General features: G+C 32.7%; 1 protein-coding gene across 2 annotated transcripts in view; it reads left to right on the top strand.

Annotated features, from left to right (window-relative positions):
- The first annotated feature begins 1,898 nt into the window (after nt 1-1,898).
- LOC143064748 (arrestin domain-containing protein 3-like) overlaps nt 1,899-23,243 on the top strand; it is a 32,311-nt gene continuing 10,966 nt past the window's right edge. For both annotated transcript variants that reach the window (XR_012975318.1, XM_076237819.1), the window contains exons 1-2: nt 1,899-2,068; nt 19,848-19,961. Coding sequence is in view for 1 of the 2 variants with exons in the window: in XM_076237819.1 (XP_076093934.1) it covers nt 1,942-2,068; nt 19,848-19,961 (241 nt within the window). In the remaining variant the exon portion in view is untranslated. The remainder of the gene's footprint in view (nt 2,069-19,847; nt 19,962-23,243) is intronic.

The following is a 23,243-nucleotide window of genomic DNA, read 5'->3' as shown; positions in this document are numbered from 1 at the left end:
CCACGAAAATTGGAAGTTGTTCCTCATAAATCAACGATTACATGATACACAGTCATATAGAGTTCGTTCTGCCACACAAAACAACAGTCTACGACTGTTAGTCCCAAGGAGATCATCGGCATAGTAGATATGATTCGGTAATAACATGATTGCCAACATATTTTTCTTAATTCTCTGTTGACAAATTAAGATATCATTAAAAAAAGATTTCATCAGCTACCTCAGTCCGATATGATCTTGGACAAAATTTGAATACTCCTGAATACTCCTGTTATGTACATTTTGGTAATAAAAGCTCCTCATTCACTTAGATTTCTAGGTTTCATTTTTTGTGTAAGATAAAGGTCAATGTAAAGAAGGATAAATACAGACCTCCCTCTGCAAAACAAACTCTCCCCAACTATATTTATACCTAATAAATATTTTTGTCATAATCTGTCTAACTGGTTAAGGGGATCAGTCATGGTTGCGAAGAGTAGATAAACTCATCATAGATACCAAGATAATTTTTTTATATATACGCCAGACGCGCGAAGTTGAGGACCAAAAATTTCTAAAAGTTTTGCCAAATGCAGCTAAGGTAATATATTCCTAAGGTTGAAAAGCCTTAGTATTTCATAAATTTAAAGTTTTGGTTAACAGTAAATTTATCATTATGAACATATCAATGATAGTTTTCCTTGGTTAAAAAAGGTCTTGGTTAAAACAAAACAGAAGATACAGAACGGACATTCTTTTAAAATACAATTGACTTATGAAGTCAATTCCGTTTTTTCTTTTCTCTTATCTATATTTCTTTACTAAGTACTACATGGATTTTATTGGGATTAATATTCGTTTTTTCATGTTGTTTTACTGGGGATATTCAAACTCGTACGTCGATAAAAAAAATCACAATGCCATGGTAAAAAAAAACCAAAAAAACAACGACCACAAGACAAATATAAGTACACATAAGGTAGCACAATACAAAGATTTTTTTATATTTCCAATCTCCAACCTTTAAAATGGTGTTACTTTCTTAAGACTGCATATAGATTAATAAACGAGGTATTGGAGATAGATTAAAGATTAATCTTTTAAATGAGTGCAATATATTTGGTATGCAACAATTATGTAATCAATTATTATTCAATTAATGGCAAAATATTGGTCAGTTCACTTGAATGAATTAAGCTCTATCATCTCTATAACTATACAGGATTTTTTTTAACGAAATCTTAATCAACACAGTAGGAGCTACCAAAGGATGTCTCAAATTATCACTATCGTATTCCATTCTCTCATAAATCAGTAATTAGTGTAAACATCCTTACCACATAAAAGGAGATAATGTTTGAGTTGTAAAATTTGATCTATACATTCTATTCAAAATCTGAGACACTATTTTGTAGATAATGGCTCTAGGAACATCCTATAATAAAAACAACCCTCTGGGAATAACCACGAAGAAGCTAATTGTAGTTGAAAGTGGAAATTTCTTGTAAAATTTTGTAGACACAGCTCACATTATAATTGCACATTATGATTACATAATTGTTGTATAATACTAACCTTGCAATAATGTGAAAGAGTAATCTGTTAGCTATCCATAAATACTACTTTCATACATTTTCAAGCATTATAAAGAAAGTTAAAGCATTTTAAAACTTGGGAATAGAAGTATAAAATCTTTGTATTGTGCTACCATAAGACAGCATAGAATACTAAAGACTAACCAACAAGAGCACAACTAAAACCGAAGTAATTATTAACTTAAACGATCTTTACTAAACAAGGATTACCCTCTTAATAACAATCTTCCGATAGTCATCCATAATATGTCGGAAATCAATACCTAATTTTAATCAAAACAAGTTTCCGAGTGTAACATCTGATTACTTCCGAAATATCTATTGTTTCCGTGGTTGTTTACATAAAGATTATACGAAGAATATAAGTATGGAAGAAATAAGGGAGATAAGGGAGTTTCTTATAGAACTCGAAAACAACAAAGATGTTTACCTTCCAGGTGATATTGTTGCTGGAAACCTAGTATTAGAATTATGGTCGCCAATGCAAGTTAAAGGTAAAGTTGTTGTTTTTTTGTCATCAACAACCAAACTATGTAATTGATTATGTTATAAATATATATTTGTATGTATAATCAAGATAAAAATAACAGGAAACTCTAATATATATGTAGGATCTGGAACCGCGATGGTACTTCAAACAACGATGGTCACGCTGAAGTGCGTTGGTTAAACACGCTGAAGTTCGATTGTGACATTGTGACGTTTACTTGTTGATAACTGCGCTGATGTGCGATGGTGGTTACGCCGAAGTACCAAAGTACCTGATATTCTCACATTTAAAAGATCTTTTGATTTCTGTTTAGTTTAAAACAGAGTCTTTGAAATCTTCATTAAATTTTGTTTTAAAGGGAAAATTCGCGATTTTTTACTTATGGTTTAAATATGTTCATTATGACATAATATATATATTCACAAAGTTTTATCGCTATAATTGCAGTAATAAAGGAGAAATTCAATAATCAATGAAAAAATATTAACAACTTCCTGTAGGTCGTGACGTTTTCTCCTGGTTTTTGCATGCCGGGATTTAAAATACAATCATTAAAAGTCTTGGTTTTTAATCATATTTTAACGTAATCGTAAGCGCGTCGATGACTTCTGCTTTATCTAATAACCAGCCGATAATAAGAAGATAAAACGCACAAACGTGCAATTGTACATATTCATGAGATAAATTTTCTATGTTAAACGTATATATTCAAATTAATTTTTTAGACACCACAAAATGTTATAAATTTATTTTTAATTAATGCATTTTCGGACTGATAAGGTGAACAAATTAAAGTACAATAATCTGTAAAGACAATATGTTGGTGTACTCTTATTGACCTTTTACTGTCTCTGCTATGACTAGGTTTATACGATGTGTGTATTCACGGTTCTGTGGCAAAACTCGTAGATGGCTTGTTGAAAGGTAAATTGTTATTTGCACTTCGGTATCATGTTAACCACGCCTCTAGGGCACACCTTGCCAGGTGTGACTGTCTATTCGGATCAGTGGATTATAAAACACATTTAAAATACATATTCAAGTTGGTGACAAATGAAAATAGATCGCCGTGGAATTATTTAATTATATTTGGTGCTATTATTTATTTGAATTCAAATAAATTAATTTACTAAGAAATAAACAATTTTCGGTTAAAGACGGGAAACTTAATTCATGTGTCAATGAAATGATATACACCTCTTGTCCTTGATTTATGTCTCATAAAAAAGGGGAACTTATAAATTAGAAATAGCTTTACCAAAGCATTTTGATTGTCTTTATTAGGCAAAAAAATGTACGAGAATACTTACATTTAGACTTTTGAACCCATGTATTAATTAATATCTGAAACTATTTGAAGATAACTCTACCGAAGCGGAATATAATACGTACAAATAAAGAAAAACTACTGTTGTTTTTTAATCTTGCACATTAATGATTAATTATTGTTATCAATAATATTGTTCATTTAATTACTTAATTAGTACCTAAAATATGTCTACCGCTTGGCATTAAATCTCGGTGTGGTAGGAAACGATTATTACATATAGATTATATTATTTGGATGAGGATTTGAGCTAGTCTATAAAAACACATTAATTAGTTAACATACATTCGAGACCTAATACAATTGTTGTAATAAAACTTATATTTTAGTCATGCATAACTGATATTGACGAAATTAAAATAGTTCGTCCCTACATCGTTGTTCTTGAAACAATCATTATTAGTATACATGTAAGTTTCCTGACGTATAAGCGCCATTGAGGATGAGCTCCAGAGAAAGCAGACTAGTAGCGTTTCGTTAGTTTGTTTGTTGGGAAAGGAGAGGAAATGCAACCAGTTGTACAGATAAACGACAGAATAACCATACAAGCATATATAGTCAACACAACCAGAAAGAGTTCCAATCGTTGGACGGGGAATATGAAGGCTTCCAAGAATGAACAAGTGACATGTCTAACTCTGAACAGTTAGAACACGGACTATCGACATCGACCGCTTGTTCTTGATACTTGAAACTGCATGCATATACACGTATACGTTTATGATAGTGATGCGTTCTTGCGTCTGACAAAAACTAAATTCCTTCAATCATGGTTGTATCTTGCCATACGTTTATATTGGTTCGTTAGGGGATTACTCAAAATCGTTATTTAAACATCCTGTTTGTGAGATGTAGATTCATTTCAATACCGAAATTTCGTCTATATATTAAGATTCACAAGTTATAACACGGAGAAGCTCTGAAGGTACATCACTCCCATTTTGTTTGGGTGTGAACCATCGATGTTAACAGCAATATTAAAGAATAAGATGATGATGGTAGAAAGAACTATGGGCGTCATGTGGCAAATATTACATGCATATCGGACCATGAGTTGTCAATCTGTATGAAAAGATTTCCAATACAACCATATTATTGAGAAGGAATGTTTACATGCTATACTCTCGTACTAGTATTACAGGGTTCTTGTGGCGTTCACCTTAGACACACATCTTTTTAACGATGTTTAAAAAAAAAGACAGAACCAATTTAATGTCATATTTCCCTATTTTTTTAATATAACTAAAAGTCTTTTATCTGAAAAGAATACCCCTATTTAGCGGACAAGCAATTTATTTTTATAATTAGTGTCCGTCCAGTGGCATATATAACAATTGTGATGACGAATTCCTTCCTTTGTTCGAGAACAATCTTATTGAAATATAAATCTGTGATTTTACTATGTCCACAACTTCGATGAACCAAAGCCAGTTATACATCGACCTGTATTTAAATCAAATTGGTTCTCTTCTTCTTCTTCTTTTGGTATACAATAGTCTATCGACATTCGATGAGTACATACTGTTGGCATACGTGGACTAGTCTCTTTACAAAACTTTTACCCCAATTTATTCAAAATATATATTTTTTTCTTATGTTCAATGTATACATGTATATATTTTAAATTGCGCTATAAATCCGTAACTTTCTACCCAGTCGTATAAACGAATCGTCGACAAGTGCGTTCATTTTTTAAATCAATATTTCTGGTATGTTCCACTCTGTCCTTCACTATTGACAACGAGTATATATTACATTTTCCCAAATTCAACCTTGGAAAAAATATTTAAATAGATTTTAATTTCATCAAATCTTATTTTTTGGGGTATTATTTATATTTTTATGAATAATATTCTTTACACCAGAAATGTTATTTATAAACAAGCGTATGCGTTTAGTAATGACAAGTAAGACAGACGTATATTATACATCTGATAGTTCAAAATGGAAAGTTATAAGTTATCGGCCGTGTACACTGATCAATACCTGCAGAAGTGAAACGATGCATGAACTTGCAAGCCCGACAGGAAATCGCTTGAATACCTGGACGTGTCACCTCACACCCCTCACAATACCTTTGGAAGTAATACCTTTAGCCATGCTGGTGATCAGATGAGGGAAGATCAGAATTTATTTGAAAAAAGTTTATTACTTTAAAGAATTATGAACAAATTAGATTTTCGAAAACAATTTTCACAGAACACTTATTTATGATTTCAACTTTGACTTTTTACCTAATTCCAATATTAACAGTTTAAAAACAACAGACCATGGTAATTAAAAAAAATAAGAATATTTTCCGTATCAAGTTAGTTAGTCGGATAAAACAACCGTACGAGTGACAAGATATCGACACGCAATTACGACTACATCGGTTACTGTCGTTTTGTTCCTTTGCGGTTTATAGACATATCGTTGTTATTAATCGAGAAAGAAGACAAAATGGCCGAACGCAGAGAATTGATAATCTAAATTTAAAATCGATGGTGATCGCTTATCTAGCGGAATAAAACTTTAATATCTATGAATTTGAGCATTTTTATACAGAATGAACATAATACCAATTTTTGATTTTTTTGCGAAGTTTCCCTAATCTTTGCACATTAATGATTAATTATTGTTATCAATAATATTGTTCATTTAATTACTTAATTAGTACCTAAAATATGTCTACCGCTTGGCATTAAATCTCGGTGTGGTAGGAAACGATTATTACATATAGATTATATTATTTGGATGAGGATTTGAGCTAGTCTATAAAAACACATTAATTAGTTAACATACATTCGAGACCTAATACAATTGTTTTAATAAAACTTATATTTTAGTCATGCATAACTGATATTGACGAAATTAGAATAGTTCGTCCCTACATCGTTGTTCTTGAAACAATCATTATTAGTATACATGTAAGTTTCCTGACGTATAAGCGCCATTGAGGATGAGCTCCAGAGAAAGCAGACTAGTAGCGTTTCGTTAGTTTGTTTGTTGGGAAAGGAGAGGAAATGCAACCAGTTGTACAGATAAACGACAGAATAACCATACAAGCATATATAGTCAACACAACCAGAAAGAGTTCCAATTGTTGGACGGGGAATATGAAGGCTTCCAAGAATGAACAAGTGACATGTCTAACTCTGAACAGTTAGAACACGGACTATCGACATCGACCGCTTGTTCTTGATATTTGAAACTGCATGCATATACACGTATACGTTTATGATAGTGATGAGTTCTTGCGTCTGACAAAAACTAAATTCCTTCAATCATGGTTGTATCTTGCCATACGTTTATATTGGTTCGTTAGGGGATTACTCAAAATCGTTATTTAAACATCCTGTTTGTGAGATGTAGATTCATTTCAATACCGAAATTTCGTCTATATATTAAGATTCACAAGTTATAACACGGAGAAGCTCTGAAGGTACATCACTCCCATTTTGTTTGGGTGTGAACCATCGATGTTAACAGCAATATTAAAGAATAAGATGATGATGGTAGAAAGAACTATGGGCGTCATGTGGCAAATATTACATGCATATCGGACCATGAGTTGTCAATCTGTATGAAAAGATTTCCAATACAACCATATTATTGAGAAGGAATGTTTACATGCTATACTCTCGTACTAGTATTACAGGGTTCATGTGGCGTTCACCTTAGACACGCATCTTTTTAACGATGTTTTAAAAAAAAAGACAGAACCAATTTAATGTCATATTTCCCTATTTTTTTAATATAACTAAAAGTCTTTTATCTGAAAAGAATACCCCTATTTAGCGGACAAGCAATTTATTTTTATAATTAGTGTCCGACCAGTGGCATATATAACAATTGTGATGACGAATTCCTTCCTTTGTTCGAGAACAATCTTATTGAAATATAAATCTGTGATTTTACTATGTCCACAACTTCGATAAACCAAAGCAAGTTATACATCGACCTGTATTTAAATCAAATTGGTTCTCTTCTTCTTCTTCTTTTGGTATACAATAGTCTATCGACATTCGATGATTACATACTGTTGGCATACGTGGACTAGTCTCTTTACAAAACTTTTACCCCAATTTATTCAAAATATATATTTTTTTCTTATGTTCAATGTATACATGTATATATTTTAAATTGCGCTATAAATCCGTAACTTTCTACCCAGTCGTATAAACGAATCGTCAACAAGTGCGTTCATTTTTTAAATCAATATTTCTGGTATGTTCCACTCTGTCCTTCACTATTGACAACGAGTATATATTACATTTTCCCAAATTCACCCTTGGAAAAAATATTTAAATAGATTTTAATTTCATCAAATCTTATTTTTTGGGGTATTATTTATATTTTTATGAATAATATTCTTTACACCAGAAATGTTATTTATAAACAAGCGTATGAGTTTAGTAATGACAAGTAAGACAGACTTGTATATTATACATCTGATAGTTCAAAATGGAAAGTTATAAGTTATCGGCCGTGTACACTGATCAATACCTGCAGAAGTGAAACGATGCATGAACTTGCAAGCCCGACAGGAAATCGCTTGAATACCTGGACGTGTCACCTCACACCCCTCACAATACCTTTGGAAGTAATACCTTTAGCCATGCTGGTGATCAGATGAGGGAAGATCAGAATTTATTTGAAAAAAGTTTATTACTTTAAAGAATTATGAACAAATTAGATTTTCGAAAACAATTTTCACGGAACACTTATTTATGATTTCAACTTTGACTTTTTACCTAATTCCAATATTAACAGTTTAAAAACAACAGACCATGGTAATTAAAAAAAATAAGAATATTTTCCGTATCAAATTAGTTAGTCGGATAAAACAACCGTACGAGTGACAAGATATCGACACGCAATTACGACTACATCGGTTACTGTCGTTTTGTTCCTTTGCGGTTTATAGACATATCGTTGTTATTAATCGAGAAAGAAGACAAAATGGCCGAACGCAGAGAATTGATACTCTAAATTTAAAATCGATGGTGATCGCTTATCTAGCGGAATAAAACTTTAATATCTATGAATTTGAGCATTTTTATACAGAATGAACATAATATCAATTTTTGATTTTTTTGCGAAGTTTCCCTTTAATCTAATTTTGAATTTACTAATTCTTAGATAAGTAGGAAGTAGTATAGTCAGAAAATATGATATTCACGGCTTGTGTGTCTATATAAGAGCGGCTAAATATACCAGTGGCACAATCAATCTCATAGATCGAAAATAAACTGATAAAGCCATGGCTAAAAAAGAAAAAAAGACATATCATAGTACACAAGAAACAACATAGAACACTAAAGACTAAGCAACACGAACCCCACCAAAAACTGGGGGTGATCTCAGGTGATAATATACATTTATTTCCCGTGCCTGAGGGAGATATGAAGAATTGCTCACCCAATAATATTCATATTTCATGAGATTATAAACATAAGAGCTCATAAGGCAATTTTATGTATAACTAATGTTCCCATAGATGCATAACTCATTTATAACTTTTTGATCAGCACTGATTTTAAAACAAGCTACTATAGAACTCTGGCAAGAATTGTACACATGAAGGCGAAAATATTACTACTTTCAATATATTCAGTATTTCTTTCCAAAGGGGACTTCCTCTTTTATAAATGATTGACTGGCATTGATTTCCAAATTTGTCCAAGATATTACTGATATAAACATTTGATATTAGTTTCATAAAAAAGAAAATGGTAATAATTATACACATAAAAGCGCTGACGATGCGATTTTTAATAATATTAATGTTCATATAGGGCATTACTCTTTAGAAAATATTTCATCGGCACCTGTTTTTAAAGTCGTCAAAAACATTGCTGATATAAACCAATGCTATAATTTCCATAAAAGTCTGTCAAGAACTGTTCATACAGGAGCACTAACGAAACAGAAAGGACGGACGGACGGACGCACAGACGGCCGTACAGAGGGACACCTAATCTTTCTATATCCTCCCCAACGCGTTACACGGTTGACAGTAAACAGTCGTTTGTCCTATCCAGTCAAGTCCAATCCAATCCAGTCCAGTGTAGTTCAGTCCAGTCCAAGTTATACACTTTGCCATCACAGGCTTGCTCTTTTTGATAGGATGAAGGAATGACAAAAACAAACACATGTCTGACTTTAAATCTGTCCTTTATTATCAAAAGGAAGGAGAAGCAACAAAATGATTAATATGTATAATTGGATAAATAAATCATATTAAGAAAAAACATACATGTTTAAAATGACAAACCTTTATTGACCCATCCCACTTAAGGTTGCGTTACATTCGAATTTACCACTGCCAACTTGTATAACAAATTAAAGATTAAAAGTGCCTGACTTAAAATATATCAATTTTAAAATGATTTTTAAAAATGTATCAGTTATCCATGGAGGGATGGGATATGATTTCAGTTCCCAAATTTTCCTGCCTATTTCAATCTGCAACTGAAGCGCATTATGAAATTAGATAACAACAGGGAAGGAATAAACTCTGTATTAAACATTTATTTAACAAAAAGTCAAAGTGATATGCCGCTTTTTATAACACCATTAAGAATGACAGAAAACTAGAATATTCCACTTAGTGTTGTGGATAAAATATGATGCTAATCCTTCAAATAGTTGAAAAAATTAATATTTTTTGAAGGTTTTTCTTGACGTATAAGTTGTATACCTATATATCTATCAGTTCATAAGAAATTCAAGAGCTTGCATTTCCTATCATAATTGTATAGATATAGGGTTTTGTCTTACAAGGAAGCAATTGAGTCAAGAGTTCTAAGAGGTTAATTTGAAATCAGCTCTTCGGACATTTTACGGACGCCATCAGAATTGGTTGACCTTTATGGAATATCTGACGACGGTTATGTCCAATTGTCGTAACCACAATCCCGTCATCTATTCCTCGAATATGTAAAAACAAGATTTACCACCAAGTTGCCACATGTAGAGCAGGATATGCGATATATGATAATTAAGTATACTTAACCCCTAACGGGAGGGATTGTGCTTAATTTTCATATGTTGAAGACAATCTTTCGATCAATTTAAATGAGGTTATGAGCTGACATGTCAGTAACTGCTGGAACTCCTTTTGTTAATAATGTTGATCATCGTTATTTTTCTAATCTTGTTTCCTATTCTAATATCGGACTTCTTTTAAACTGGGTACTGTACGTATTGCTGTGCATTTGGTTATTACACGTTGGCTATATGTATAGACGGAGGGTTGATATCTCATAAAATATGCTGAACCTAGCTGTTTTTATAGCCAAAAACCTCTTGGATTTGTAAGTCTTAGTTTGCGTTATTGTTAAGGTAGCAATACACAGTAAGGATTGAAGTTTGGAGTTTAAATTCACTGGTATTAAAGAGATTATCGTAACTGGAATTACGATTATCCCAATATGGCGACGGCAGATATAGGTAGAATCTTTACTGTCATTTTTCTCAAATATAGCATGTTTTTGTCAATAGTTACTCAGCTGAAAGGGTTTTCTATACTATTACATCATATTTGAATCGTAACGGTGCACTGGAATTGTCTAAGCGCTTTGAAAATTGCCGTTGAAAACTTCGGGATGATAATCGTAACTCGGAAAAAAGATAATCGTCATTATGGTATTAAAAACTGAAATGGTAAAATTTAAAGATTTCAGTAATTTATCATGAATTAATGATGCCAGTTTCCGATATATATGCAGTGTATTGTCAAAAACAGCCCATAATTATGTAGCAGAAGCATTGTACTTTCAATAAATAACTAAAAGTTTACATTTTAACAATTTTGCAAATCTGCTATATTTTGGGGCCAAAAAGGGGTCTCACCGGACCTACTCCTTTTATTTTGCTGTAGAAACAAGCGTCACATTATTTTTTTCACATTTAACATTAAATAAATAAAAAAATATTTTTATCACAAAATCTGTTTTCCTAGATTTATTTCGCATTAATTTTAAAAACAGTGTTGTGTAGCATCCTTGCTTTGCAAATCTGATGTTCCACGTTGACAATTTAACAATTGTACTGGCCGGACCAGTGAATATAACCAAGATGACTGGGTTTAAGTAAAGATAAATCAATCAGGAGCTGACTTTTATTTCACTACCAATCCAAATGGTGAAAAACTGAAATACAAATATAAACACAATTTTACAATGTGTTCAAATATAATTAAAGTCCGTTAAATACGGATAAACAGTTAATAGATATATAAAGCTGTTAATGTTCTTTGTGATAATAAATAGATGAATATTCTTGCACACGTCGGGTTCTGTCTGAATTAAATTGTGTAATTGCAGATACGAACAGTTTGAACGGTTAAATGTTCATAGTTTCTTTATAAAAGAGAGACGAAAGATACCAGGGGACAGTCAAATCATAAATCGAAAATAAACTGACAACTCCATGGCTAAAAATGAAAAGGACAAATAGACAAACAATAGTACTCACGACACAACATAGAAAACTGAAGAATAAACAACACGAATCCCACCAAAAAAAAGGGGTGATCTCAGGTGCTCCGGAAGGGTAAGCAGATTTTGCTCCACATGTGGCGCCCATCGTGTTGCTTATGAATTAACAAATCCATTAAATAGTCTTATTCGGTAGGTCACATTTATGAAAGGGAAAAGGATTGTAGTTACGACGTAAGGAACATATCCGATATCATTTGTGAAACGGTAATTCCATAAATCAACTAACTCGTAATGGCGTCCGTAAAATTAACGAAGAGATGATTTCACTTCAACATTTGGAACTCTTGATTTAATAGCTTCCTTGTTAGCAACAACCCTCTATCAAGAAAATCTTGATAGGAAATGCAAGAACGGGAATATCGTATCAATTGGGAGATATATACACCGTATGCAGGTGCTACAGGAATGTTGCTACTTAGAAATGGACAGTTGGAAAGCTGAAATAATCTCTTTTGTCGTAAAGTTTTGTTTCCAATCGACCCTCATTGTCAATTTGTAGATGTAAGTCAAGCTATGAGGCCGACTTAACTGTATTTGTTGTATCCTTTATCTCTAGTTCAATGGGATAGATGCGTTCGACGAAGTCACCATATTTTGAATTATTTAGTGAAAGAACATCATCTATATAGCGGAAAGTAGAGTTAAAGGATATTGCTAACTCTAATCTTTCTTCCTAAGAAGTTCCTGTATAAAGTCAGCCTCATAATAATAACGAAATAAGTCGACAAGAAGAGGGGCACAATTAGTTCTCATTGGAATGCCGACAGTCTGTTGAAAAACACGTTGTCTGAACGTTACAAATATGTTATCAATCAAGAAATCAAGCATCTTGATAATGTCAGTTTCAGAGAATTTTGTGTTTGAATCAGAGTGATCCTTTAAAGTAGGATTTATCTCTTATCTCTTCGTTGGCCATTCTTTTTTTATGAAACATAGCAATATAAACTCTTTCAATTTGTCTTTTAGTTTGGAATGTGGAATACTTGTATAAAGTGTAGAAAAGTCAAATGTTTTAATACTATTACAAGATGAAAGAGAGTTAGATTGTACGTACTCTAAAAGATCTTTGGAATTTTTAAGTATCCACATCTGATTCATAAATTAAGAAAGAGATTTTGTTGAGCACTTGAAAAACCCAATATGCCGTTGTTTGTAAGGACACTTATGCAGTTTAGATATCCAATACAGTGATGAAAGATCCAGTTCATCATCTTTGGTTGAAATTCTAAAGGAACATAGAACAGAACTATGATTATCCAGGATTTTCTCTTTGGTAAGTGTCGTGAGGGTATATGTTGGGTTTCCAAGTGAATTGTCAATACCTAATTCGTTTATCAAGCAGTTAAGGTTCACCATAACAAATTGACAAATATGGCCGTATTTTCACCTCAAAACTTACTGTGTGTACAGATTTACCTGTGCTGTTTGGAAAGTTTTAATGCCTAGCATCCACTAGATATATAAAAGTTATATGGATTTTGGGTTTAAGAAAGATAAGATCTTTCTTGGTTTTTGATGGACATTTTTTTTCCTTTCTGCAGAATGTGTAAAAATAAACAAACACCTGAATTACTTTGATACTGTCCACTCACTGACTCAGATAACTCACCTAAAGTTGTCACGACATCTGTTGTCCATGTCAATTAAGGACAATCAAAACAATACAAACCGGTTTTTGACCTGAGGGAGCATCTCATAGTTGTACCACAACTAAGTTAATTTTCACACCTTTTGCATGAAGGAAAAAAAATGCCCATCAAATCTAAAAGGGATTTTATCTTTCTGAAATACAAAATGCGTTTAACTCTGTACTCAGAGTAATTTTTGGCATGTAAATACAGCCACATTACATTTGTCCGTTTGTTATGATGAACCTGAAAGTAATGAGTTTTACACACAAAAACGATGTTGTTTTGGGGCTTTATCTTTAAATATAACATAGGAAAATATATTAAAACAGTTCATCGCTGATGTTAAGACATAATTTGTAAAAAAAAAAAAAAAAAAAAAAAAGACTCTAAATTGTTACTTTGAAAATGTAATAAGTGCTCCCTTTGCGTTCGTTCGTACCTTTTTGTAAGGAAGCTCTAGAGTGACGAGTTCCAGCTTGGATATGACTAATAACTGTATCCGTATATCTTTAATCTAATTAACAATATAGTGCTTTAATTCAAATTTGATTGCATTAACTAATTTGAATTAGATAAATTTCGCATTCGAAATATTTGACGTCCGAACGTAAATGCTCACACAAATTGCATTGCACGTCAAATTTGCTTCTTTCTTGGCACGGCGTGATCTTTTTGTTGGCATTATCTATTTCTACAATAATCCAAATTTCCTTATTGGGTATTGCAATGTCAATGAAAGAATTTTAAGTTCCTGCGGAAATGGCATGTGTTAAACGGGATAGACCAAAAAGAATTTTAGGTTGATGTTGTCATTCACATTCTAATCAATTTAAACAGTTAAAGGGGCACTAGCTGTCAAATTCATGGTCACCGATTTGACTCAAATTCTCATATTTGATTTATAACAATGTAAAACAATGTCTAAAATAAACAGTTTATAGAGCATGGGTAGATAATATATAAATTCGTTTCGTGTGTATTTTAGGCCAGACGCCATCTAATTAACTATCGATTTGACCTCAGATGACCATATAAGCGATATGAATAGATTAAACCAACACGTGCAATTGTATTTTTATAGATCTGTTTGAATTTATTTTATAGATTAAAAATAGATGTTTCTCATTGCTTTTAACCGTGTAAGAATGATTTTATGTGCATCGAATTTTGCCGTAGTTTCAATTTCATTGTTGACATTCTTATTCTTTAAATAACCAGTACACGTACAATGCATGCGTTGTCAATCTCTAACTAGGGGTTAAATTGAAGTTCACATGAATACGGATTTAAAGAGGTCGACTCATTCACTTGCAAGTGAATAACTAATTATCAATCATGTTTCTTAGCGTAATTTGACAAAATTGGACCTTGTTGGCTGCAAAAAGCAAATTGTTATTTCACTATTTCACTTTCATTATTGATTGAACAAAAAAAATCAAACTTTAGATGTTTTATATATCTCGTAGCTAGTGCCCCTTTAAATAAATTATTAATGTTAACTATATTAAGATTGGTTTTGAATTTGTTCCTTTTTCAGACCACGCTAATTGATATACATTAACTCGACACTGAATCAAAATAAAACCTATCCATTGTGGCATCATATAATTTATTGTGACGTCAAAATTTTATGGGAACGTGTGTGTATAGGAAAACATAATTTAAAACCTCATTCATTTAAGATGCAAGTATATGAAAGCTGAATCGGAATGGTTAAACCCTTGTGTTGAATATGAAAATAATAATTAGAATGTCAAAATGTCAAAATCACTATTGGACTATGAGTATAAGTTTAGAGCAAAATTCGAGGGAAAACGGGAGGAGAGGTTGACGTAGTGTTCAAGAAAAGCAAATGCTCTTTAAATTATGGGGGTATAAAAAAATTGAGGAAAAATTATAACAGGGAGAGTTGCCACAGCTGTCTTATGTGGAACTCTGATATTACTTTATGTTGTTTTGTCTTTACTTAATATGGTTTTGACACACCACATCTAACTTTATTTCAATTCATATGTTGCGTTTTGTATTCTGCAACATTGTTAATTTAGTACGCATATCCCAGAGACCTCTTATCGGAAGGCCGAGCAAAAGCCCTTGTTCCTCGATAGAAAATTCAATTAAGAACTCAAAAAGACATATAAAATAGCTCGAATTTCAACTCGAAATCTTAATTAATCTAAATGAGACTTAAATTCGAATCCTACTCAAACTCTACCTCAAGAAGTGACTCAAATTCAAAGTTGTAACTAGAACTCTGCCTTTAAATGTGACTCAAACTTGAAATCCAACTCGAAACTCAATGCTAACTAGAACTTTAATTCTAAGCATGACTTGAATTCGAAAACTTACTCAAAGTTTAATTCAAACAGTAACCCGAACTGTAATTTGAACACTTATTAGATTATTCAAGGCATATACAACATGGAAATCTATCTAATAAAAGAACAGGTTTTACCTCAGCAAGTAATTGGATAACCACAAAGAATGACAGAACCACATCCAAGAATGACAAGACCACATCAAATAATGAAACAAACACATCAAGCAGCGTAAAATCGTCAAATTTTGAAATATCATTACGTAATGTTAAAACCATTTAAAGAATAGACAAATCATCAATACGAAATAACAAAACCACATCATGTAATGAAACAACTACATTACGTTGAGTCACATACACATCAAGTAATGTTAAAACCACATTGACTTACGACACAACCATATTAAATAATGGTGAAACCACATCGAGTAATGACAAAATCATATTGAGTAATGAAAAAACTATATCAAGTCAAAACGGAACCACATCGTGTAATATCGAAATATCATAAAGTAATAACTATTCCATATTGAGTTATATTAAAACATTATTACGTAATGTCAAAACCATACTAAGAAAAGACAAAATATCATTAAGTAATAATAAAACAACATAAAGTAATATCAGAGTTCCACATAAGACAGCTGTGGCGTTCCATAGTTGAGTCATCTTTTCACTTTCAGACTTAAGTTAAATGATGACCAATGTTATGTCTAAATAACTATGACAAGTCTCACAGTGTGGGAACGGAACTGTACGGTTTTCTACTAATTTGGTCATTCGGGAGACTGTCAAGCGGTGCTCCGACATTTGCAAAATAACAAGTTGCTTGATAGAAACTTTGATGAACTCATATGTTGTTATATAACGTTTCTGCTTAATAAACGAGTGACCGGTGAAAAATAATGTTCTTCCAAACCAACGCATACAAACATCATAAACTTAGTCTTCTGTGCACGAATTTATCATTTTTTTCGTGTAAATTTCGTATAATCGTCAATTTTTTTTCTCAATCGGTCAGTGTTGTTGTCAAAATATGACAGGTAATTAAAGTTCGTGTTTTGAAGCCGAAGTTTAACGATTGTCACCTGTTTGTCAACAATCGACAAAAAATCAACAAAAAAGCATGGAATTTGAGCACGTCTTTAACATGTAAATTCTGATAATAGTCTATTTTAAGGACATCCATGCGTATTGTGATCACCGGATTTTTACGAGATGGGTCACACTGAGGTCACTTTGCATACGGAAAATATGTCAGGGGAATTGCTTCCTTTCCAGGAAGCAATTAAAATAAAGTAAACTTCTTCTTAATATGAATAAATTAAAGAATTTTCTTCAGAAACAAATATATGTACATAAGTTTTATAATGAAAACTATCCATTGAGTTATAAAAAAACACAAGACAAGAACAGACAGACAGATACGGTTTTGATTTGTCGGTTTTAAAAGCTCTTCAGAGCTTATGTTTGTAATTGCTTGCTTATACCGACTCTAAATAAAGCTTTTTGTCTTATGTTTTATGATAATTATCAGAATTATGTTTTTTGCTTTATCCTACATATCGGTCTACTTTTAATGTTATCACTGTAAAACCTAAATGTCATAAATTACCCGGTACAATGAATCTATGTTTTTGATTTCAGATCAGAATATTGTCGAAAAAAATAGCTAAAAATTAATTGCGTTTCAATGTAAGAAAGAGTCCGGGGAAATGCCCAGAAGCAACGATTTTGCGTTATTTTTATCAGAGCTTCTGGGGGCCTTGAGCGGCCCCCAGACCCCTTGCCAAAATAATTGCTTAAGCTCGGCGAATATGTTTTGCCTCACTATTAAAAGAGCCTAGTTACGGCCCTGTATAATATGCAGCAGCAAAGGACAGTTCTGTACGTAATCCCATTACTGGCCGATATTTTGTAACTGTTTTGCAGATCAGGAGGAATTAGCAATTGATTCAAATTGACAGATAAAGATGATAGACTGAGAGTAATGATCAATATTAAAGGGGTCTGAACTTCTGAACGGTATAAAGATTAGAGAATAAGGGTCAAAGAAGATAAAAAAAAATAGAGAAAAATTGTTGAAAAAGTTCAAGAATAAAGAAATAGAGGCCCAATCCAGAACTTAGTGTTATGACCAAAGAAGGCTAAAGTGTAAACTCAGTTTTTTTTATAAGTACTAGATCACACCCGCGAAATCGCGGGCATACACAGTTGTAAAAGGTTGTAGGATTATTTTTTGTAAAAAAAATATTATGTCTGGAGAATTTCATAAAAGTTATCAAAAGCAATCTCACTTTTTTCCAAAGTCCGTTTTCTGTTTCCTTTCTGTTAAATTCAATTATTTTCATGTTTCTGGCCTCAGACCACGATTATTCTTTTTCTTTGCTACAATGCATTTTTTTGGTAAAAGTCAAATCAAATTATCAAATTAAAAATTTGCACCGCTAACATGAAATAAATGCACCTGCTTATAGACCATTATTATTCTAATTAAATTAAATATGCTTCTAGGACAATCCATCAGTTCTTTTTTTCTTTTGAGAGCCCTATCACGTGTATTAACATGCCAATGGTAGGATTTGAATCTTGTATAAATGACGAAGGCTGATTTGAGGGGTCACGGGTCGGAGGGGTCCTGATCCCGAAATCCCGGGCTTAAAAACGTGAAATCCCGAAGTGCCGAATTTAAAGAAATTCATATCCAGACATCCAGAAATTCGATAAAAATATTCCCGGACCACGTAAGGACCAATCCCAAAATCCCGAGCTTAAAAACACACGATCCCGACGTCCCGAAAAAGTCCCGCCTCCCTCAAATCTCTACCCTACTGTCCGTGACTTTGGCTAAATCACTACTTTCACTTTCAACAATAAATGTTTATACTCCATTTTAGGACATTATGTTTTCTAGTATGTGCGTTCGTTCGTTCGTCCATCCGTCCGTCTGTTCGGCTTCGGGCTAAACTTTTTGGTCGAGGTAGTTTTTGATGAAGTTCAAGTCCAATCAGTTCGAAACTTAGTAAATAATTATGTTCCCTACTTCATAATCTTTCTAATTTTTAATGCCAAATTAGAGATTTTACCCCATTTCACGGTCCACGGGACATAGAAAACGATAGTGCCGATGTGGCATCCGTGTGCTATGAACATATTCTTTTTTCCACATGTTTTACTTATTTCAATATATATATATGCAACTGGTATAACCCCTTAAATAGTAATTTCTAAGAAAACAGTAGACAGAATACAGAGAGTCTCTATATATAGCTATGTATATCATAGTAGTATAATTGTAGTTTACAAGTAGATAAACGCGAAAAATAATTGTCCTCTCTAAGGAGGTATAATAGTTGTGGTTCTTGTGATCTAAAAACCATAATATGGAGAACGCTCTGATTGGCTTATTTATTTTTCATTTTTGTTATCCATCATACAATTGGTTGTACTTGTGCATGTTTAAAACCGGAAAACCTATGTATGACTTAAAGTCAGTCAAATGACGGAATCAAAATCCGGACACTTTTTTTGTCATTTTCTCCCAAAATTAAGTCAATCTGAATAATCATAAGAATGGATGACAAATGCGACTATGCATGTTACCTATAGGACACAGAGGCATGATGATTAATTTATCATGGAAGGAAGAGAAGCGACACACAAAATGAGGTCTTCTCGTTTAATAGTATAGATTTATCATGGAAGGAAGAGAAGCGACACACAAAATGAGGTCTTCTCGTTTAATAGTATAGAGATACATTATTTTTTTTGATTTGAGGTTTCTTATGACTTTAAGTTGATTAATGTATTGATAACAAATATCTAACGTTGAAAACGAAAATCAGCTCAATCGGAAATATTGATACAAATATGTACCGAGTATTTCTGTAACAATATTTCATTTACTGAATCAATATTATGATAATTATTTTCCAAATATTAAAATTAGTTGGTACATAGAATTGACAATAATCAATATTTTGAAATAAGTTATATTATTTTCATATAATTTTCAGAGCTAAAGCTTACATTTAGCGGTGAGGCAAAGATACACTATTGGAATACAACTGAGCCTTTTCGATGCGGCTATGAACGTTACTTTGAACAATCTGCTGTGATTCTGGAATGTGGTAAATATTGACGACATTAATTGCATATTAAAAGAAAAATATATTTTCATATTGTCAATTTTCTTAGTTTCTTTTAACTCTTCTGACGTCATACTCGTACTTTTTTTAAACTGAGTCTTGCTGTGCGCATTACTATGGGTTTTTTTTATTCTACAATTTCTACAATGGCTAAAGGTATAGGAGGAGGATTGAGATCTCACAAACATGTTGGAAACTGCCACATTTTTGCGCCTGTTTCAAGTAAGGAGACTCTTGCATTTGTTAGTCTTGTATGTTTGTTTACTCTTAGTTCATTTATATGTTTTGTAGTTTAGTGTGACTTCCATTTTCACTGAACTAATACACAATTTTATTTAGGTGATAGCTGAGGACCACCTCAGGGTGTGGGATTTTTCGAGGCGTTTAAGACCCAATAGTGGCCTTCAGGTTATAATGCTATTAAAAAACAGAGACTGCAAAGATATGCTTAAAATAAAAAAATAGTTATGTGTGATATGAAATGGCACGACTCTAAAATTCAAAAGGTGACAACAGTTAAGATATTACATTCAACAACGATGGGTAAATATAAATTCCCAATAAACAGCACTGACCAATCTAAGCTGCTATAATATTTCAAATTTGACAACGTAGAGTAATCATAGACTGCGTATTTAAACATCCCAAATACATAGCAGTTTGATAATAATAAAAAAAATTAATACTAAATGTTTACTAAGGTTAAATAATTGAACGCAATTGATTACTTGTACAGCCCACCCAAACAAGAAGAACCCTGTAATTTTAACTGATATACTTAAATGGTTACCTATAACTGTTAAGGTTATGTACGGAAGCCTGAGATGTTGAAAAAGAGTGATGGTAGGAAAATGATTGATGGTAGGGAAAAGAAGTGACTCATTCTATGTTTTTCAATTATGCACTCTGGGGGAAATGTCCTTAGCTTTCTTATCCAAAAGTTTTCAAGAACAAGTCTGTCGGGCCTTGACCAACCCTCGTTGTGGTCTATGATTGTGATGATAAGGTTATTGAGATCAGCTTGGACGTGCCCAAGTGATCTGAAATGACGACTTACAAGAAGTTCGGGCTTACAGGTGTAGTCACTTCAATGACCATTCATGCGTTTGTTGGATGGCTATTCTGTCTCGCCAACACACTGCATGCCACATCGATACTGAAGAAGGTATACAACATTCTTGGTAAGAAAAGCTTTAGGTATGAGGCAGCAAAACTCTGAAACTCCTTGCCAAATGAGGCAAGGAGCTTATCAACTTTTGGCCAGTTCACAAATTTTATCTCCACCTAGTGTTTTTCAGAAAAATGTACATGCAGTTCTTGTAAATAATGTACTTACTTGCTGCCCCATAACTTGATGCTGTTTTTTTTTTATGTTTTATCTTTTTGCAGTTATTCTTAGTTTTTATTTAGCCATTTATTTGTTTTGCTTATGCATTACCTTTGCTATAGCTGCATGCAGTCTTTTGTTTGTGCGTATAGTGTTTAAGTTTGCATGTGCTACTCTAATATACATACTATGTGCTACTATATATGTGCTGATATTAGACATTTGTTTTAATATATCTTGCTTAGCTTTTATTCTGCATGTGCAATCTATGCATTAATTTATATATGTGATGTCTGTATGTTTGTGTTGTATGTGTATCTGATGTTATTACATGTATGTTTTGTTTATTAATATCAGTCGGTTAAAGAGCTCTTAAGAGCTCATGTTCTTTGTCATTATGTATATATGCAACCCGACTTTAAATAAAGATTACTTTACTTTACTTTTACTTTACTTTATCAGTCTACTTAGATTAAGCTGTTACAATCTTTTTTGAAATTTATACAATAAAAAAAGTCAAACCGAACATCAGGTAAGACGCTTGTATAATTCTAAAAATTTGTTAAACACGACATAGGTTATATGACTAATTACAACAGAGAGTTCAAATATATGCTTTAAATAAAAATAACAATGTGCGATATGAACTAGCACAATTTTAAAACTTTAACGGTGTCGACAATTATGATGTTACAAGAAAGATTGCGTCAATAAGAATTCCAAATAAACAGCACAGAACAGTCTAAATTTGTAAATATTTTAGATTTGAACACGGTAGAGTAGTTACATCAGAGTCTGCGATGTTTAAAACAAACGGCCGTTAAAATATAATAATAAATTTTGACTAAGGTAAACTAGTTGAACGTGGCTTGGTACATCCCTCAAAAAATTAAGCAATTCATATTGTTATATTTATCTTAGAGATGAGTAAGGTAAAGAAATAGAAACAGAGACTGTAATAATAAATAATATAACCCAGATACACTGCATGGTGTCGAACTACATCTGTTCATTTATCCCATTTGGTGCCAAAGTTGTTAATTGTCTTATTCAAAATCTTTCCCGAGTACGTCTATCCTCCCTAGACCAAGTAGAGTTGTGGTCAATGATTGTAGTGGTCAGTCTATTGAGATCTACCTTAGTGTGGCCAGGGGATCTCAAATGTCGACTAAGAGGAAGATTTGGCTTGCATTGGTAGTCGCTACGATGACCGTTCATTCGTTTGTGAAACGGCTGTTCTGACTCGCCAACATACTGTTTACACTGTAGGAGATACACAACATTTGAAGTCTTGCAATTAACATTTCAAAATATGGTGTATTCTGTACCAGTGGAGTGACTGTTAAAAGTCTGGGTAACCAGAATTTGTTTGCAAGTTAGACATCGTTTGTTACCGCAACCCTTACAAGAGCCCACTGACGAAGAGCCAGTACAGGTGGCTCGGGAAAGATCTTGGATAGTTAAGGACGTTTTTCGATTTCTTTCCAATTTTCGCGGATAAGGTGAGATAAGTTGTCAAATTTTGGATGGTAAGTCAACACAAAAGGCACCCTCCTGTAAACCTTATATATATATATATATATATATGTGTGTGTGTGTGTGTGTTGGCGACAATTAGGCATTAAATCCTAAGCAATAAACTAACACCTAGGCAGTATGTCTTTTGCCTAAATGATGCTAGGCATTAGTCTTAAATCCTAGGATATAAGCTTAAATCCTGAAAAATGTGATGCCTAAAATATAAATGCGAGTAAACGCTCAAATCAAAATACTATATAAGTAATGAGTAATAGTTAGATAGCCAAACAAGTACAAAGTTGAAGAGCATTGATAACCCAACATTCCAAAAACTTATGCAAAAACACGGCTAAGATTATCTATGCCTGGGATAAGAAAATCATAAGTAGTTCGAGATTCATACTTTTGCAAATGGTAAA

The sequence above is a fragment of the Mytilus galloprovincialis genome, chromosome 2 (genome assembly GCF_965363235.1).
Source record: "Mytilus galloprovincialis chromosome 2, xbMytGall1.hap1.1, whole genome shotgun sequence".
In the NCBI taxonomy this organism is placed as follows: Eukaryota; Metazoa; Mollusca; class Bivalvia; order Mytilida; family Mytilidae; genus Mytilus; species Mytilus galloprovincialis.
This window is presented reverse-complemented; position numbering and strand designations above follow the sequence as displayed.